Here is a 19,994-nt window from a genome sequence, read left to right on the forward strand (position 1 = left end):
CCGGTAACTTTGGTTGTTTGAAAGTCATTTTCTAGTAGGTTCCTCAAGAATAGGTCATGGAATTAATATTCCTTCAGTCCTTGGATATTGGTCATATTTTATATGTGCCCTTGATTCCTGTTTTGTTTTGTTTTGTTTTTTGTTTGTTTGTTTGTTTGTTTTATGCCCCTGATTTTTAAGTCAGTTTTGCAGGATATGAAATTCTTTGTTCACATTTTCTTTCCTTGAGTAACTTTAATATGTTACTTCATTTTGTTCAGGCATAAAGCCTTGCTATCAAAGTCTGATAATTTATGTTTCCTTATAAATCATCTATCTGCTTTTTCTAGATATTCAAAGGATTCTTTTTCCTATTTATTTAAAGATTCTAATTTGATCAGAATACATATCACTGTGAGTCATTCTGAGTTACTATTCTCAAGTAGATGGTGTGTTTTTCCATTGTATATTTTAAAAACTTTTTTCTTTTAATTTTCAGAAGGTGCTTTTAAATATTATTTTCGTAGTTTTTTTCCCCTTGCTTCTGTGTGGACTTGTGTTATCTGTATGTTTGATCTTTGCATATCATCAATAGTCACTTTCTCTGAAATATTTTTTATTCTCTTTATTTTAAATGAAAATCTCCTTTTTCCCCACATTCTGTTTTGCTTAAAACATCATCTGTGTTGATTTTATTTACTCTAGTTAATCTTATTTCTAAAATGACTTTTTTCTTTCATTTCTAATTTTTCTTGAGTTCTGTCATCTCATTTATGAGTTTTATTAATTTAAATTTATGTTACTCTTTCATATTATAAATAATTTTCTTAATGTTTTAGCATCTTGAAATATTAGGTTGCAGTTGTGATCTGTTTGGGGGCATATTTTTCTGCCTTACTTTCTGAGATTCTGGGGGTAATATTCTTCTCCTTACTCTGTTTTAAATTTATAATAACTTTATGTTGGATTTGACCTTGATGCTTTTATGTTGTTCACTTTTATGTGAAATATGTTTTCCTGAAATTTTAAAATGAGATGTGGAGTTCAGGAAAACTTTCCTGATTTCAAGAATCCCTCTTAGGTTCCTGTGAGTTATGTATAAAAATATGGCCACTTGCTTTCTGAGATTTCTTGATTTTGTTCTCCTCTCCACTTTGTCTGGATCTTTTCTTTTCTTCCTCTCTCTTGTTGTTTTGTGTTTTTATGTGGCAGATTCAGAAAGAGTGAAAAATTATCCTGCTTCTACCAACATGCCAGAGTCACTCAGATGTAATAGTTTAATCATATGGATCTCTTTGCTTTACTCCACTTCCCTCTTCCTGTGATTGAGATAGTTTTATAACTGTAAACTTGCATGCTTTATATTCTGCGTTCTGTCCAGTGCAATTTGAAGCAACCAGCCAATCCCATTATTTATATTTAGTAGTTTGTCTAAAATGTTCTAAGGTCACAAATACATGGTCATCCAGAACTTTACCTTCTATTTGATTAGGAATTAGGTATTTGATTAGGAATATCTAGTGGTAATATTTTATATCTCTTTACTACATCATGCCATGGACTAACAGTGACTTCCTTACTACTGGCAGTAGAGTTATTTTCTTTCTTTTTTTAATGTTATTTATTTATTTTTTAATTTACATCCAAGTTAGTTAGCATATGGTGCTATAATGATTACAGGAGTAGATTCCAGTGATTCATCCCCTAGGTATAACACCGAGTGCTCATCCCAACAAGTGTCTTCCCTAATCCCCCTTATCCATTTAGCCCATCCCCCCACCCACAACCCCTCCAGCAACCTTCAGTTTGTTCTCTGTATTTAAGAGTCTCTTATGTTTTGTCCCCCTTCTTGTTTTTATATTATTTTTGCTTCCCTTCCCTTCTGTTTATCTGTTTTGTGTCTTAAATTCCTCATATGAGTGAAGTCGTATGATATTTGTCTTTCTCTGACTAGCTAATTTCACCCAGCATAATACCCTCTAGTTCCATCCATGTGGTTATAAATGGCAAGATTTCATTCTTCTTGATTGCCGAGTAAGACTCTATTGTGTGTGTGTGTGTGTGTGTGTGTGTGTGCACGCGCGCGCACGCACACATTCTCTTTATCTAGAGCCCAAAAGATTCCACCAAACACCTGCTGGAACTGATCCATGAATTCAGCAAAGTTGCAAGATATAAAATAAATGTACAGAAATCAGTTGCATTCCTATACACCAATAATGAAACAACAGAAAGAGAAATCAAGCAATTGATCCCATTTACAATTGCACCAAAAATCATAAAATACCGAAGAATAAACCTAACCAAAGTGGTGAAAAATCTATACACTGAAAACTATAGAAAGCTTATGAAAGAAAGTGAAGAAGACACACATACGCACACAAAAAGGAAAAACAGCCCATGTTCCTGGATAGGAGGAACAAATATTGTCAAAATGTCAGTACTCCCTGCGGACACCTGGGTGGCTCAGTCAGTTAAGCATCCGACTTCAGCTCAGGTCATGATCTCACAGTTTGTAAGTTTAAGCCCTGCATCAGGCTCCATGCTGACAGCTCAGAGCCTGGAACCTGCTTCAGATTCTATGTCTCCCTCTGTCTCTGTTCTTCCCCTGCTTGCACTCTGTCTCTCTCTGTCTCTCTGTCTCTCTGTCTCTCAAAAATAAATAAACATTTAACAAAGTGTCAATACTACCCAAAGCAATCTACGTATTCAATGCAATCCCTATCAAAATAATACCAGCATTCTTCACAGAACTAGAATAAACAATCCTAAAATTTGTATGGAACCAGAAGAGACCCTGAATAGCCAAAGCAATCCTGAAAAAGAAAACCAAAGCTGGAGGCATCATGATCGTGAACTTCAAGATGTATTACAAAGCTGTAATCATCAAGACAGTATGGTACAGACAAAAAAACAGACATTCAGATCAATGGAACAGAATAGTGAACCCAGAAATGGACCCACAAACGTATGGCCAACTAATCTTTGGCAGTAGAGTTATTAATGCCTCTAAACCTAACCAGGTTTAGGAAAGTAATTCTAGAAAACCAGAACCAAGCCAGATGAGAAAACTCATCCTTAAAAATCTGTTCCTCCAGAAGCATTTCTGGTAACAAATCATCTGTATCAGTCAGCGTCCAAGCATGAAAAGCACACATATATGTGTATACACACACATACACTTTTAAAAAAATTCTAAAAAGACTTATTGCAGGGAATTGGTTTGTGTGACTGTGGGGCTGACTAGGCAAGTCAGAAGTCTGCAGGTCAAACCCTTAGGAAGGGCAGGCTGGACTGTGCTACAGGTGCAAACTGACGTTGGTATTTACAGGTGGAATTTCTTCTACTTCAGGGAAATGTCAGCTCTGCTTTTAAAACATTTCAACTAATTTAATTTAATAATCACCCAGATTATTTGGATAAATCTCCCTTACTCAATGTCTATTGTTTATAGACTTCAATTCCATCTACAAAATACCTTCACAGGGACACCTCAGTTAGTGTTTGACTGAATAACTTGGGACTATAACCTAGACAAGCTGACATATAGAAAGACCATCACAGTTACTAAATGTGTTACTCGCTTAGGTATTGTTTTGATTATTATGTTCATAATATTGCTGTTGTCAGGATTTGCAGTTAGAACTTTTGCACAATTATTTCATTAATATTCTCGACATCTGTGTTGAATAGCAGGTATAAATAGATACCCCCATTTTTAGTTAAAAAGGTAGAGATGTGAGAAAGAAATTGTGGAGCTAATAAATGGTTGTTTCAGATTTAGAACCTGGGTGTCATCCTCCACCAGGCATGGTTCAGTCCACTTACTGATTCTCCCTTCTTGTGGTTCCTCATATTGGTCACCTTCTCTCATTGCTGCAAAAATACCTATGCTTTGTAGGTTAAAATTTCCATTTTCTTGTTTAATAACGGAATTTACATTTTATTAAACTTGGCTAATGATTGATTCTTGGCTAATGATGTGTTAGCCCCAGCACATTTTACCCTGCATTTTATCAGAATTATATTTACTTCCTCTCTCTTTTTTTCTGTGTCCAGTGTCATTCACCTTGTTCAGCCCTTTCATTGCCAAATAATAAATACTTTGCTAAACTTAGTATTGTCATTTTAGTGTAATTTTCCTAGAAGAACACTATGTTCTTATTAAATGCTTAAGCTATTGAAACTATAATAATTTCTAGTGGATATAAGGCAGTGCTTTTCTCAAGACAATAACATGATTCTAATTTTAGAAACATCTAGACTTTTAAACCCTTAATTTTGTATAAAAATTTTTTGTGTTTCTAAAATTCTTGGTTAAATTGTTCAATCATCATCATCATCATCATCATCATCATCATCATCATGGCTTATGAGAGAGAAAAAAACATTCATATGGTAAACAAGCCTGATGAGGAACCCTCAGTTCCTTGGAATTAGTTTGGCTGGATTGTTGTATGATTCGCTTTAACCTTACTTAATTACATTGTGCAGATTTACTTTGGGATTAGTTTGGGACAAAAGGCATGTACTGACAAATCATATGCAGTCTACTTAATGTATTCAACAGGAACCTCAATACCAAATGTAGGGAAATAGTCTCTTCCTAGTTTCTCCTATTCTAGAAGATGGATGGCATGTATATGATCATGTGCCCAAGAAAGGCAGTGAAAAATAAGTGAAACCATAAATGTAGTCTCATATTTTCTTCTAATCAATAGAATGAAATAATCCCTGTAAGTAGTTTAAGAGACACATTATTTAATTTAAAATTAAGTTGGATTAATTTTATTCCTCAAGCTTTGAAAAGAAAAGCTGAGACAAACTATATCATATTTTAACTGTACCGTACTAACTTTTAGCAGTTCAAGCTGAAAGTAATATGAAACCAAGTGCATTATGTCCCTTAACAGGAAGTCCAGAAAGAAGGGGGCTCTAGGAGTTGTTCTTTCCATTTCAGGAACTTGATCAAGAACTTGATTCTGTCTTTCTCCTTGATGTGCCATCCTCCATGTGTCAGCTTTAACCCTCACGTTGGGTTCTCTCACATGGGCAAGTCCACTCTTCTAGTTTTAAGCATAACATGGAGAATAAGAAAAGAGGACCCACTGTGTCTTCTCTAGAAGTATGAGAACCTTCCTGGAAGTGACTTGGCCTGTTTCTGGCATATCTCATTGGCCAGTATGAGTACACAGCCATTTTTAGACCTTTCCCTATTAATAGGAATAGGGCGCCCATGATTGTTTTCTACCAGTGTGTCTTAAGCTGTAGTATCTTGATGCATAACCCAGAGATCTTATGAAAATGCAGATTGATTCAGTAGGTCTGGAGTTATCTTTAGACTTCACACTTGTAACAATTTGACAGGTGATTCTGATGTTACTAGTCTATAGATCACATTTTGAATAGCAAGAAATTTGATTGATAGCTGGCTGTTATAGGGGGTGATGGTAAGGCTCGGTTGGTTAAGAAGCCAACACTTAACTTCCACTTAGGTCATGATCTCATAGTTTGTGAGATCGAGCCCCGTGTCAGGCTCTGCACTGACAGTGTGGAGCCTGTTTGGGATTTTCTCTCCCCCCTCTCTCTCTCCCTCTCCCACCCCCTTTCTCAAAATAAATAGGTAAACATTAAAAAGTAACCTGGCTATTGTAGATGTTGAGAATTAACCAATATTATCACTATACTACTTCATGCCAGGAACTGAATTTGTCAAACACTGCATGCGGCCTGCATGATGAAGCTTACTTAGTTAAATAGAGGAGTAATGGTACTCAGGGACTGTAATGCCTAAGGTTATTTGGTAAGTGACAGGTCTCAGCAACCTGTACTGGAGACACTGCGAATAAGGCATGACAAGGACAAGAGGAGTGGGGGAGAGAAAAAGGCAAAGTGCTAACTTAAAATTCTTGGATCATATAATTTTGTGGTTCATTTCTCAGTAGAGTTGGGGATATTTGCAATGGCAAAATCATATAAAAAACTCAAAGCAGGATAAAGAATCTGGAACTGAAGTATATAAAAGCAGAAAACTATGTGCAAACACTGCCGCATAAGAAAGAGATTTAACATTACTTCTTATTTCTTCCTTCATAGTGCTGCCCACCCTGCTAAATTGATAGCTTGTACTTGGGCAAAGACCTATTATTCTGGATTATAAGAGAAGAGTTATCGTTACTTTTGACTTCTGAAATGTACATGTCATCAATTGACACTTTTAACTGTAACGCATTACTGGAAGCTGAGTAAATAACGCAATGTCTAGTATAGTAGGTTATATTTCTCATGGTACAATGCATTGATCAAGGCTTTACAACAAATAATCAATTCATTCGACTGGACCTATAATGTAAATGAAAAAAAAAAAGCAGCTTTGGTGTAGTTTAGAGGAAATACTTCTGGATTTTGTGTCATCAAACCTGGTTTTGAGTTTTAAGCCTGCTACTAACAGGCTACGTATCACATTTCTAATCTTTCTGAATCCTAATTTTATGATCTTTAAATGGAAATAACCATCACATAGGTGGTTTTGAGATAGCAATGACAGAACCAAGGCAATAACATACATAGCGTCAGGTACATGGAGGCATTTATTAAGTGATTATTGAAGACAAGCCTGAATATTATGATAGTATAATGGTATAATGAATAGTTATAGTTATTTTAAGGGTAAATAGCATGTATGTCTACTGTAGTCATTAATTAAAAAAATAATATGTATCCTATATAAGCATACATATTTTGTAGTTAGTTTAGTATATTAATAAACACAAATAGAAACATAATGTAATAAGCTTTGCGTACTCTTGGATCTCCTAAAGCAGGGCCATCAACATCTCTAAGTTGAGGATTTTTTTGTTTTTTGGTTTTTTTAATATTTATTTTTGACAGAGATAGAGCGTGAGTGGGGGAGGGGCAGAGAGAGAGGGAGACACAGAATCCAGAGCAGACTCCAGGCTCTGAGCTGTCAGCACAGAGCCTGATGCAGGGCTCGAACCCATGAACTGTGAGATCATGACCTGAGCCGGAGTCAGATGCTTAACTGACTGAGCCACCCAGGTGCCCCATGTAAGTTGAGGTATTGTTCAGAAATAGTTTGGCATAACTGATCTCTAGATATCCTTGAGGTTCTGTATTTATGTAACTTCCCTTTATCATTACTTTAAGTCAATGTTTAGTATATTTTGGTTATGATAATATATAAAAGCCTCAGGAGGGCTTACATGATTTTTGTCTTTAAAAATATCAGTAAATTTAATTCATTTTAACCAAGAACTCAATCACCTATTAAATAAGATAATATATATGATGGCATAGAAGAAAAAAATATATACATAGTAAGAGTTAAAGCCCTACCTTTAACATGATTTCAGTATACAAAGAAGTAAAAGGGTATCTATAGAGAGGGGGGGCATATATTAGAAGAGATTCAATTTGAGGCTTTGATGACTGGTTGTAAAGTAAAGGGTCAAATGAGGTCACATTGAAAATGCAGACAATTTAAGGAATGGGAGAACACATGGTCAGTTGTGCTTGTGGAGGAAACTGTTACAGCACAGGAATGTTTTCAGGTAGTAAAAGCGGCTGTCGGGCATCACTGAGACCCAGGTGAGTTTGGGGATCGCTGAGAATGTTCACAGGACTATGGTTGAGAGGACAATTTTGCCTGGTAGGTAACTGTGATGGGAATGATACGTGGGCATGCTGGGAATGCCAGAAGTTGAGAGGTTGGTGAGTGGGATCGTGGAGGAGTGGTCTGTAAGGGAGGAACTGGATAATGATGGCCTTCCCTGAAGGAGAGTAAAGCCATAGGAGAAAAGATGCCCCCCTTTAAGAAAAGTTTGGAGGAAGGTGGTATCCTGAGATGAATGACAATTAAGATGGAAAGATGAAATAATGATTATTGAGAGGGAAACATTACATGGACTTAGAACATCTTCACAAGAGAAGATGGGCTTTTGAAAGCCACGACATTAAAAGACATGGGTGTGTGTGTGCCCGCACAAGATAATTCAGAGGGCAGAGTGGCCACAGGAATTGGCTGGCCTTGCACAAGAACTGAGAAGTATAAATGGCAGAGAAGAAGGTGGTGGAAGGTTGAGGGCAGTACTGGAGGGTAAGTTAGAGGAAGAAGACTGAGAGTGTATGCAGGTAGAATGAGTGTTAAGCACCTTCCAGTTGGAAAGATCATATCAAGTGATGTGATAGTTGAAAAAGGCAGCCTGAGATTTGCATATGTAATGGATATTTTTTTACATGGTTTGTAGGGAAAGAGAATTTAGACTTGATTTTACGGATTTATATCTTAGGGCTTCTGAATATAAGCTGCATGTTCTCTTCCTTATTATCCAGGGGGATGGTCAGAGATCTTGGTGCAAAAATCATGGAGTAGGTGGGTCTCTCTCTCTCACCAAAAAAAAAAAAAAAAAAAAAAAATACTGAAGTATTATAATGATCCCTTTACTATTTACTCCTTTAAAAAAATACAAAGTATTTTAATTATGAAAATTATAGAAAACAGTAAGATGGCCACTAATGTATCCACCACTGAATTTAAAAGAAATTGACATTTTGCATTTTCATTTCATATAATTAATTTTTGTTAAGGATTTTTTTTTTTTTGAGATTTAAACATGTATACATGTACCTTGAATCAGTGGAATCAGGGAGCTGGTTGTGATTGCCAATTGCTAATTTTTCAGTAATTTTAGGAGCCAAGTGACATTATATTGGTAATTTGAAAGTGACCATAGTGGGAGTGTTTACACTACAGAAATTGAGACGCAGTACAAATCAACACTTTATATTTTTGGTTAAGAACTAGCTATTCAGCATTTTACCAGGATACTGCTGGTCTGAGTTTGCAGAGTTAAACTTCTATATTGTATTTTATTGGATGGATATGAAAATTTGGATCTTTCCCATGTTGAAGTATTCCCATATTGAAACAATTCTGAGTTCAACATTCTTATCATATGCAAAAAGATTCAGATGTAGAAATGCAGATGGGGAATTGCTGGGTGCCAAGGTATATACATCCTCAAATTTACTGGATAGTAACATATTATCCTATAAAATGACTGTAGCATTTATATTTCCATTAGTAATTTTAAGGGCTTTATTTTCTGTATCTAGTAGTATGAAATGATGTTTTATTAGTATGAAAGGATACCAGGGATACTTAGCATTTGACCAACAACACATGAAGTTAAGGATCATGACCCTTTCTCTTAGTTACGGCTTTTCTTTGTCCTTTGTGTTATCTTTGACATATAGATATTTTAAAATTTGGGTTGAGGATCTCTTTTCATGGTTATTAGACATATACATTTTCTCTTTTTATAGCCTGTCCATGTCTTGATGGGGTTGTTTGTCTTTTTTCTTATTGAATTGTGGAAGATCTTTACATAACCTGGCTATTTATCTTTTGATGGATTATTTCCATGACAAATATCTTATCACAGTTTGTGGTGTGCTTTTTTCCCCCACTTTATTTATGATGTCTTTCAACATATAGAAGTTATAAATTTTATTATAGTTGAATTTTTCAACCATTTCCTTTATAGTTTACACTTACTGGTCTTGTGTGAGACACCCTGATATCGTAAATATGCTTTTCAGTATTTCATTTTGAAAGTTGACAGATATGCTATTAGCGTTTAGGTTCTTTTGATTACTTCTCTTAAACGGTATAAATGGGCTGTCATTAATGCCAAAGAGATAAAGTTTGCAAAGAGTACAGATTTTGGTTTGACTCTAAATTATTCTTCAGTATTTTTATTGTCATTCTGTGGTCGATTATACGCTACACTTTTAGCATACTAAGATGCATTGGCCATGGTCTTGATTTTCTCATGGAGACAAACCTATTATAGCACATGCAATGGAGTGTAAGGGCTAAAAGAAGCTCCCATTGAGCTCCTCCAGAAAAGGAGAGCAGTGAATTATATGCCGTGGGGCTATTAACTGTTCTGTTCATTCATACACTCTGAGCTAATAACAATTTTATGGAAAAGAGTTGTAATCTATAATGTCAGTGCTATACTCTTAAAGGATGCCAATATTTATTTCCATGTTTGTTTTTGTTTTGTTTTGTTTTGTTTTGGATTGGATTACAATGGTAAAAATTTGTTGGGGCTACATAGACCTTTTCCTCCTAATTTAGGAACAAGAATAACTTATCACATATACTGGTTGCTAAGATGTTTTAGATTTATGGAAATGTTAAGAAACTGTTTTTAAAGCTTGGTTTCTGCTTGCAGAGACGAAATGGAGAAGATATACCAGTAGCCCAGACCAAGAACATCAATCACAGAAGATTTGCTGCTTCCTTTAGATTGCAGGAAGTGACCAAAACTGACCAGGATTTGTATCGCTGTGTAACTCAGTCAGAACGAGGCTCCGGTGTGTCCAATTTTGCTCAACTTATCGTAAGAGGTAAAGTTGCTTTTATTTCATGAAACAGCTTGTCTTTGTTAGAACAAAGGCAACCTTGTAGGTATTTTGATTGATTTTTAAACCTGGCGCTCCTTGTCTCAAGTCACCAAAAAGTTATAACATATAAAAATTCTGCTAATGTCTTAAGGGAAAATAAGACTGTTGTATATTTGTTGCACACGGTTTTAAGCAGTGTTTTCTGTAGAAAGGGATCTGTTTTTAAAAGCTCTCATAGGGCTAGCCATATAAAACACTTTATTCCCTATTGTCACCATCTAGTTTGCATTTTAATTTTAGACTTGCTTTCCCTGCTTAAAATAGTTGCACAGATACTACTTTTGCTCTTCCACAGAGCATTGTGGCCATGAGGTCTAGGTTGAGTTCCTATCTCCATGTGGACCTGTAAATTTTAACAGTATCAAAACCCAGTGGTAGATGTTCACCAATTCTGCCCCCCTAGAGAATCTTAGGAAGTTAGACTTCCTAAGAGGTCCTCCTTAATATCCTTGAATACTAAAGTTACTAGAGGAATTGTAAGGAATATGATGTGTCAGTACGTACCTGTGGTGAATACTGGAGAAACGATACAGTGCAAAATGTGTATTAAGTTTGTTCAAAATTTATTGGGTCCCTGATATATTCCATACATTGTTCCAGGTTGTGCAGATAAAATTGTAAATAAAATACAAAATCCCTGACCCTGTGGAGTTCAACACTGAGGTATGTTAGGTATACTCTATAGGAAAATACTGGAGATATAGTATCAAGTTATGGTATGTGTTATGAAGAAAAACAAACACTCAAAATGATGGAGATGAATATTTTAGCGAGGGTGATCTGGAAGACCTCTTTAAGAGGTGGCAGTTGAGCTGAACCCTTAAAAATGGGTAATCTATTTTCCTATGTGAAAATGCTGATGAAATGCAGCTCTGTTGAATAGACTCCAGCATCAATCAATAATGACACAAATGTAAATAGTTATAAACCACCTCAGTCTCCTTAAGAAGTTTAGGAGATCCTAACAAGAAAGTCTAACCTTGACTGAGATTTGTCCAAGGCATCAAGCAAGGTCTTTGTGAGCGAGTCTTCTTTGATGGGATCTAAAGGTTGAGAAAAGTTGTCCAGGTGAGGGATGTGGACGTGGGGGCAGGGACAAGAGAAAGCAGTGCCAACAGAAGTGCCAGGCAGAGAACAAGGCACATGTCAAGGCCCAGAGGCTGGAGCAGAACATGAGATATATCCATATTCAAGTTAATCTATGTTCAATCCTTGACATCGCATGTCTTTACCTACTTTATTTCAAGATTTACTTGATTTTAATACTTTAACCTTTAATACTTTAGAGAGAAGAAAATTGAAACTCAGACTATTTGATAACTGCCCAGAGCCACAAAAATCTAATAATTGACTAAACCAAAATTTAACCCTGCATTTCTTGACTCCTGATGCTGGGCTCATTCTTTTCCACTACAGCTTTATCTTATAATGTTACTAGCCCTTCATAATGCTTTTGTCTTGAGACATCTTACAGCTCATTAAAAAAGTTTACCTTTGTAGATTCGATACGACTTATTTTAAATAAAACTTCTCTCGTGTCTCCAGAGTCAGCTGATAGGCTGTGCTTCAGTTCATGAAGTCACAGCCCCAGCTAACTGAATAATAAGGAAATACGATAATGTTTCAGTGTTCAGTGCTCAGGCAGTGTTCAGGCGGACAGTTTTTATGCTCGTAGATGCTTGTGTGCTCCTCTCCGCTGAGCCTGTTGCAACATCTTTGTCACCTGAGCCTACTCTGGCAAGCCTGAAGGTGTCCTAGGGTAGCCTCCAGAGTGGTTAGCATGCTATGACTACAGGAAGGTGGGCGTGCCCTGGAGTCATGCTCACTGTGACTGCATGGCAGCCTGTGTGCATTGGATACAGCCACTGAAGGAACTGGTGGCTTTTAATAGTGAGTTAGTGTCCTTCTGAATACCTTCGAGTTATTTGTGTATGTGTGGTGTTGTGTGTATTTTTATATAAGCATATATCATTTTGTGAAGAAGTGGTCTTATGGTGTATGCAACAGTTTATAGAAGGCAGAGTTGAAGCTTTTATCCAGGTGCTCCCTTTTGGAGCCAGATTTCCTTTTTTTCATAGAGCTGTTTTATGTCTGTGTATTTTAGAAGAGATTTGTTTTGGCATTACTGGATCTCTCTTGTTTATCTGAATCAAAGAGTAGATTTTATCATTTTATCAAAGCTGGGTTTTCTTTACCTGGCGACAAATGTATTATGGCTGTCCTAGGAGCGTTACTTGTGGAATAAGTATTTCGATATGATTCATAAAAGGAGGATCCTTGGACTTCATAGAAAACTTTGGCTGTTTTTTTTCTCTTTTAAAGAAAGTTCTGCCATTTAATCTATAATTTTGTTTTAGACTTTACATGGGACCTGTTGGATTAAAATACTTTGAATTTTGCTATCCCGAATCTGCTAACATTTTAGAAACATTTTGATAGTTTTAGCAGTTTTATTTTCTTTTCAACCTATTTTCAGTTGTCACGTATCTAATACTTACAAGTGATACTTTGCTTGCTGTTTTATTTGAAAACTAATGTATAGCAATAAGTTTTCTTGTTTGTGCAGATAGCCACCGAATAAATATTGTTAACCAAAACACCCACCCTTTGGGGTCAGCTGTCCTGGTGTTAAAACAGTGCTGAGAATTAACTATGGTGACAGGTCCTGTCTCTCAATGGCAGTTTTTAAACTGACATCCTGTTACTTCGATACAAAAGATGGTAATTTTAAAGGAAATTTTGGGGGCAGTGATATGAATCGTCTTTAATAAGACCTGGCATAGTATTGCCTGTTGTCAAAAATGACCCAAGGGTAAGAGTTTATTAGTGCATTTTCTCCTAAACTGAAAGTGACAGGGCATGCTTAAGGCTCTTTTGCTAGGTACAAATGAAAATTTCACTGCAAAATTCTGGCGTTGAAGAGTATTGATCTCTGTTTTCCCACAGCCAGAAGAAGAAAGAAAAGAAAAGTAAAGAAAAAAAGTATGCTGGAGCAGAATTTACTTTGTCATGACTTTAGCATTGCTTCCAGATCATTTTGAGTAATGATGATGTCTTTAGCTTGTGGAAGCCAGTCTTTATTGACAAAAAGTTTTTACAGAAATGAGATAAAGAGCAGATGTTTTTGCTCAATGTTTCTACAAAATTGAAGTGTAAAAAATGTGAACTACAGGTTGAAATGGTGTTTACAAGCTTCAAACTAAAAACACTGACTTTGTAGCCTAAGTTATGTTACAGATTTTCATCCTTTACCTCATTTACCATCTTCTTTCTTCCCCACCTCTCTAAATCAGGGGTCCATTTACATTTCTAAGCAACTGACCCACAAGAAACTTCTGTAAAATTCTCTGTCTGCTACAACTGATGCTCAATTTCTATTCCTATTTGTTACCCTTTTCTTGTGTTTTTATCTGTGAAACTCATTACCTTTTAAGTTATTTAATGTGAAAAATACAAGGTTTTTGTTTGTCTCTGTTGTTGGTTTGAGTTTTAAAGTTTAGTGCCAACTATCAGCCATCATCAAAATGCTCTGGACTTAATTCACTTAATAATTTTATCTATTCCTACTGAATACTGGTGACCTCTAGCTGTAGCGTAAGTAGGGTGGGTGTCGGAACCCAATCTTACTCAGTGAGGTGGACCTGTCAAACAGATTTTGGTGTTTAAAATGATAGGGATCTGGATTGTTGTTGATGCTTCCCATTGTAAGACAATACAAGCTAGCTTAAAAATAATGATAGTTACTGACTTTTGTACCTGGAGGGTATGGATGTAGGTTTCAGGATTGGTTCATTTAGTCATGAAAGATCAAAGTTCTTTCCAGTCCTTCCCTCTGCAATCCATAGTTTTGTGTTCTATCCTAAACTAGGGTCTCTCCTCGGGGCCGCAGGATACCAGTACAGCTACACACTTCTTTGATCTCCTCCACTTGGGGATAGAGAGGTTACTACCTCCCATAAGTGTCCAAAGTTGTATGGTTGCGTGTGGAGAGAAAACTGGAATGTCCAGTAGAGAACATTTGTACACGGGCTTCCAGAGTACAAGCAGTTCAGAGAGAGAGTTATTAAGTCTATGCAGGTAAGATAGGAACTGAGGAAATATGTACAAAGGATGTGCAACTTAATTTTCAAGGACATACAGTTTGGAATTTTGTCATGTGGAAGAAAGCTGTTCTCATAATATGTGGGACAAGTATGGAGTGGGATCATAGCTTATTTGGTGAATGCCAAGCTGTTAATGGAATCACTTGCTTGGTGCCAGTTACTCATCACACAGGTGAAGAAGGAAAGAAGTCCAATCTAATTGCATGTCCATTTGGACTTTCCTTTTTCTCTTTTCTTTAATAAGTTTATTTTTGGGGCGCCTGGGTGGCTCAGTCGGTTACGCGCCGTCTTCGGCTCATGTCACGATCTCGCGGTCCGTGAGTTCGAGCCCCGCGTCGGGCTCTGTGCTGACAGCTCAGAGCCTGGAGCCTGCTTCCGATTCTGTGTCTCCCTCTCTCTGACCCTCCCCCGTTCATGCTCTGTCCCTCTCTGTCTCAAAAATAAATAAACGTTAAAAAAAAAAAAAAGTTTATTTTTGTAAGTATTTTTTAAAATGTTTATTTTTGAGAGAGAGAGTGTGCGCACATGCGCGTACAAGCAATGGAGGGGCAGAGAGAGGGGGGACACAGAATGCAAAGCAGGCTCCAGGCTTTGAGCTGGCAGCTCAGAGCAGGACATGGGGGCTGGAATCCGGGAAACGTGAGATCGTGACCTGAGCCGAAGTACAATGCTCTACTGACTAAGCCTAACCCAGGTGCCCTTCCATTTGGACTTTTCTTTCAAGTTCTGTTCTTACTGAAATCATTTGTAGTTTTTGTTCCATCAGAGCCCATCTAGTTTATCTTTGTTTGCTACAGCATCTACCACACTATTTTTGTGAAGATGATCGATACTTCTCTAACAAGTAATAAATACAATTATTTAGTCAAAGTCACAGGGGTGGGACTGACCCTAAACTGGAAGACAAAGGGGATGGATGAGGAGACATGTGCCGCCTCCCCTACACTTGGTGTGGAGATCTCTGGTATCCACCAAAGGATGATAGCACCTGTTTTTTTGTAGTGTCTAAATCTGTCTCTCTTCTTCTATGAACTAGTAAGGATGACTTTAAGTTTAGCATGAATTTCTTTCACTTAAACCTAAGTTTCACTTGACCAGTATGTTGTATTCTAGTCTTTTTTGTATAGAATATTAAAAATCAGGTCTGAATATTTCATTTTAATATTTGAAGCAAGGACATTTGGGAAGTGGAAAACATGACATACTCATACTTTTGTTCGTTGTTAGTTAAAGGAATTTCTGGCTTGAGTCCTTCATCATGCTGCTTAATACCCCACACTATTGATTTTTAACTAGTTTTGATAGCACAACTGTCAGACTTAATGCATTCATAAAAAGATCCTTTTTCTTTATGGTGACTTGAAGATCTCTTTTCTTCGCTTCTGTTGTGAAAACTAGTCACCTTGACAGGAAATTTGGAGTTATCCTGGAGAATTCAGTTTAAACGTCTATATTTTATGAAATCTGAACTATAATGAAAGTCTAAGAGCACATGAATTAACAACATACTGCCCCTATACAGTTAGGAAAGCACATACAGTCAGTCAGGGGGTACCAAAATGTCTCAAATTCAGAGTAGGCTCCAAATGTTGCGTGCTTAAAAATGTTACTTTGCTACCCTTGAGTATGATAAAAGAAACATTTGGAGTCTCCTCTCATTCATTGTAACTACTTGTAATTCAGGTGATTCAGTATACAAGACGTCTGGTACATTTTTAAATTCTAAATGAGCAAAAGGATACTAGATGTCCTCATTTTAGACAGTATGTTAGTACAGAAACTCTGTTCCATCCATTTTTGTACACCATTATTTCAAATACCTTTTCCTGTTAATTTCCTCCTCCCCCGGGTTTTCTTAGGCTACTTGATGAAAATGGCAGAGTGCAGCACTGCTTTTCCCCATGCGGTTATTTTCATGTTATTTGTTTTGTTTGTTTTAAAAATAAAAATGCAATCAGAGTTCTTTCCCAGAGGATTTTTGAGTGTATTTTCATAGGTGATTCATGTACAGAGCTCTACATAATGTTTAGCAGCTGAGGTGCTGGTCACTGACTTTTCTAGTGAATCTCTGGGGAGTTTGCTTTTGTTGGAGCTACTTCTTAAGAATTTGAGAAGGATCAAAGAGGAAGTAGAGTAATTTGCATGCCGAATAATTCTCTCTGTGAACTCTAGGGAATTTGATTTCAGAGCACTGTTCCTAGGCCTGTACTTTCCTTGAGAATTTGTGATAAATGTAATTTGGGTCCATTTCTTCCAGAGGACTTCTATTAACTTCAGGAACTAACAGTGTCTTTGTAATTTATATTCCCCTCCCTGCTGACTATTTTTCTTTCCCTTACCCCAAACTAAGAAGGAAGCAATGAAGTCAGTTTGCAACTTCATTGGAAAATCAGCCAGCAGCCTTTATTGAGCATTTAAAATGGTTAAGTAATAAGCACCAAGAAATTGGGAAGAAACAGCAGACATGGTCCAGCTCTCTAAAAGCAATTTATAATTTAATTAATTTTATAGGAAAACGTAGAAGTATTGAATATGTTGGCACAGATTTTTGACTTTGATTTTGGTCACATCTCTAATTCTATAGGAAAAAGTAAGATCCTCTAACAAAAAGAAAATACCATATCTAAGGAGCTATTCCATTCAAACCCTCTGTTAAGCACTATTTTGGTAAATAATGTTGTACTGTGAGAGTCTTATAGAATGTTAACTAAACAGAAGTTCTATAGGTGACAGATTGAAATCGATTAATGAGGCAGAGAGCTAATTCATAGTATTTTTAGCAGTACAGTGAGTAAAGATGGCAATGTAAGGGTTGTGGAGGTATGTGGGACATTACTTCAGGAGTTATAATTCTCGAGTCCTTTCTCCTCTCCGACCACTTCATCTTCTAGAGAGTCCGTAGTAGTTGGCTTCCATTGCCAGCGTACGACTGACATGTGAGTTTTGGTTGGCTTTTACAGTTAACATAAACTGTTTACCGCTGAGATGTTCGCATCCTTTTAAAAGCTAGCAAAAACACATTCTGCTTATGAGTAAAATGTCATCAGGGACTGAGTTACTAATAATGCAAACTAAGAAATACACAGAAAACAGAAAACATTCACAAAATGTTAGGTAGTAGTCAAATATTTAGTAAATCGGTCAAAACCAACTTGTTTAACAAAGTTTATCATATACTGAAGAAAGCACTTTTCTTTCATCTGGGTGAATATAAATCATGTTATTTCCTTTTCTAAGGAACATTTAGTCTAGAAAGAATTAAAAACAATCATCAAGCCAACACAAATAAGAACAGGTAAACATTTATATTTTGCTAGCCCTCAGCATGGATTGTGTTTACTTCATAGTTATCAGTTTTTATAAAATAGAAAAAGTTGTACCATTTAGGCGTTAAAAGTGAGGGCTGGGGAATAAGAATTGAACAGAGACTAAATGATTGTGGCAGAATGCAGGCAGCTTTTCTTGACTTGTAAATCCACAACAGCTTCTCTTTATACAGCTTTGTCTTAGTTTCGATGTTTGCTTTTGGAAAAATCGTGGCTTACAGATGTGTTCTCATCTCTTACCGGGTAAACGACAAGGCTACTTCTAAATTTAGGATATAGTTTGGAAGTTAACTTTGTTTTGCTCTCATTTTCTGCTTTCTGAGCCTTAAACTAAGAAAATATTTTGTTGTCTTTCTGTAGTACTGCACAATTTGGAATCAGATTTAGTGGTTATGGCACAGAATCTGTCATTGTGTTAAAACAAACAAACAACAACTGAATAGTTACCTGTTCCCTTGTTAGGAAGAAACTTTACCCACATGGTTATTTACATCTTCCTAATTTCCATTGGCATTTTCTTTCATCTTCAAATACATATGGAGGAAACCATTGCTACTCTCATGTTACCTGTTACCCCTCCAACAGCTTCCCTTCACATTAAGGGGGGGAAAGAAATCACAGCTCTTTCCTGGGACAAAAGGCCTTAAATGAAATAACCCCTGGGCATCAATCAAAATTCATTTCCTATCACTTACCTCCTTCCTCAATCCACCACAGACATATTGACTCCTCCAAACTTATTCCTACCTCAGGGCCTTTGCTTTTGTTGTTCCCTCCACCTGCACTTCTTTTCTCAAATACATGCATGCTTTCATATTCTTATTTTATATTATTTCATATCCTCATTTCATATTCATTCTGATTTCTTTTCAGTTTTTTTTTTTTTTTTGGAATACCTGAAGGCCAAATGATAGGTATTTTCTAGAACAAGAGAATGATTAATTTCTTCTCCAAAATTATTTAACTGTACAGTTTCAAAAGGTCTTTTATTAGCATGTGCAGAACAAATATTTGCACAAGACAATAGCCTCAAATAGGTTTGCGGCGTTGAGATACAGTAAACAGAAATGTGTATATTAATTGGCTATTTCCTTTATTTGTCTGAATTTTATTACATATCCTCTGGGTGCTCAGTACTTTGTTTACCTTCACTGCCATCACTTCCACTGAGTCACCTGCTTTTATAAAAGGCCTCCTCAGTGCTCTCCCCACATCAGCACCTGCCTCTTCCAAGTCAGTATTCCCACAGCAGTCAGACTGCTCAGACTACACAAAGTCAGTCAGACTGTGCTCCCCAGGTTCTGATGGGTTTTTGTTCATGAAGAAGGAAAAAATGGGTGTAAGTGAGAGATTTATTTTAAAAGGCAGTTTTCACATATATTATTGCATCTCATCATAGTGTCCAAGCCCACCTTCACCTGGTTCTGCCCTCTTCAGTCCTTCATGAGACTCTCCTTGCTCACCAACATTGGCTTGGTTTCATTTGCTTTAATACAGCATGCTGTCTTCCACCTTAGGGCCTCAGCTTTTTCTGCCTGTAGCATTTCTTTATGAGTCTTCAAAATATAAATGTGTTCCTAACATCTGCCTCCATCACTGGACTGACAAAGTTAAGGACTATCCTCTTTGCTCATTCATTACTGTGTCTCTATAGACAGCACCTTGGCCAATACCCAGCAGATATAATCAAATAATTGTTGCCGAAGAAACACAAAGAACGTGGGTTGTGGAACGCCTTATGAAAGGCATGGACTTAATCGGTAGAGCAGAGGAGGACAGCCTCATTACTGCTGTTGGTGGGCAGGGCATGTACTGGGGAGATGAAGTTTCATCATACCACTGATGGAGGGCAGGCTCTTGATAGCTGAAGGTAAGGAAAAGGAATCTCAAGCAGAAGGTGTGGGGAAATACATGGTCTTGTGAACAGTATTAAATATTGACTATGGCATAGTGTTTTCCAGGGGAAAAGTCTGAGATGAACCAAAAGTGCACTTTGAGCCCTAATTGTGGAGGAATTTGAATCCAGACTAAGAAATAGAAATATGTTTTGTAATCTGATTTGATTTGGGGACTTTGGGGAATTTTAAAGTAG

At 36.8% G+C, this 19,994-nt stretch overlaps 1 protein-coding gene across 12 annotated transcripts in view; it reads left to right on the forward strand.

Annotated features, from left to right (window-relative positions):
- PTPRK (protein tyrosine phosphatase receptor type K) overlaps window positions 1–19,994 on the forward strand; it is a 557,535-nt gene that overhangs the window by 292,261 nt on the left and 245,280 nt on the right. For all 12 annotated transcript variants that reach the window (XM_053904511.1, XM_053904504.1, XM_053904506.1 and 9 more), the window contains exon 6: window positions 10,242–10,416. In XM_053904511.1, coding sequence (XP_053760486.1) covers window positions 10,242–10,416 — 175 coding nt within the window. The remainder of the gene's footprint in view (window positions 1–10,241; window positions 10,417–19,994) is intronic.

This window comes from Panthera pardus, unplaced genomic scaffold (genome assembly GCF_024362965.1).
Source record: "Panthera pardus isolate Hobbes unplaced genomic scaffold, ASM2436296v1 HiC_scaffold_17, whole genome shotgun sequence".
In the NCBI taxonomy this organism is placed as follows: Eukaryota; Metazoa; Chordata; class Mammalia; order Carnivora; family Felidae; genus Panthera; species Panthera pardus.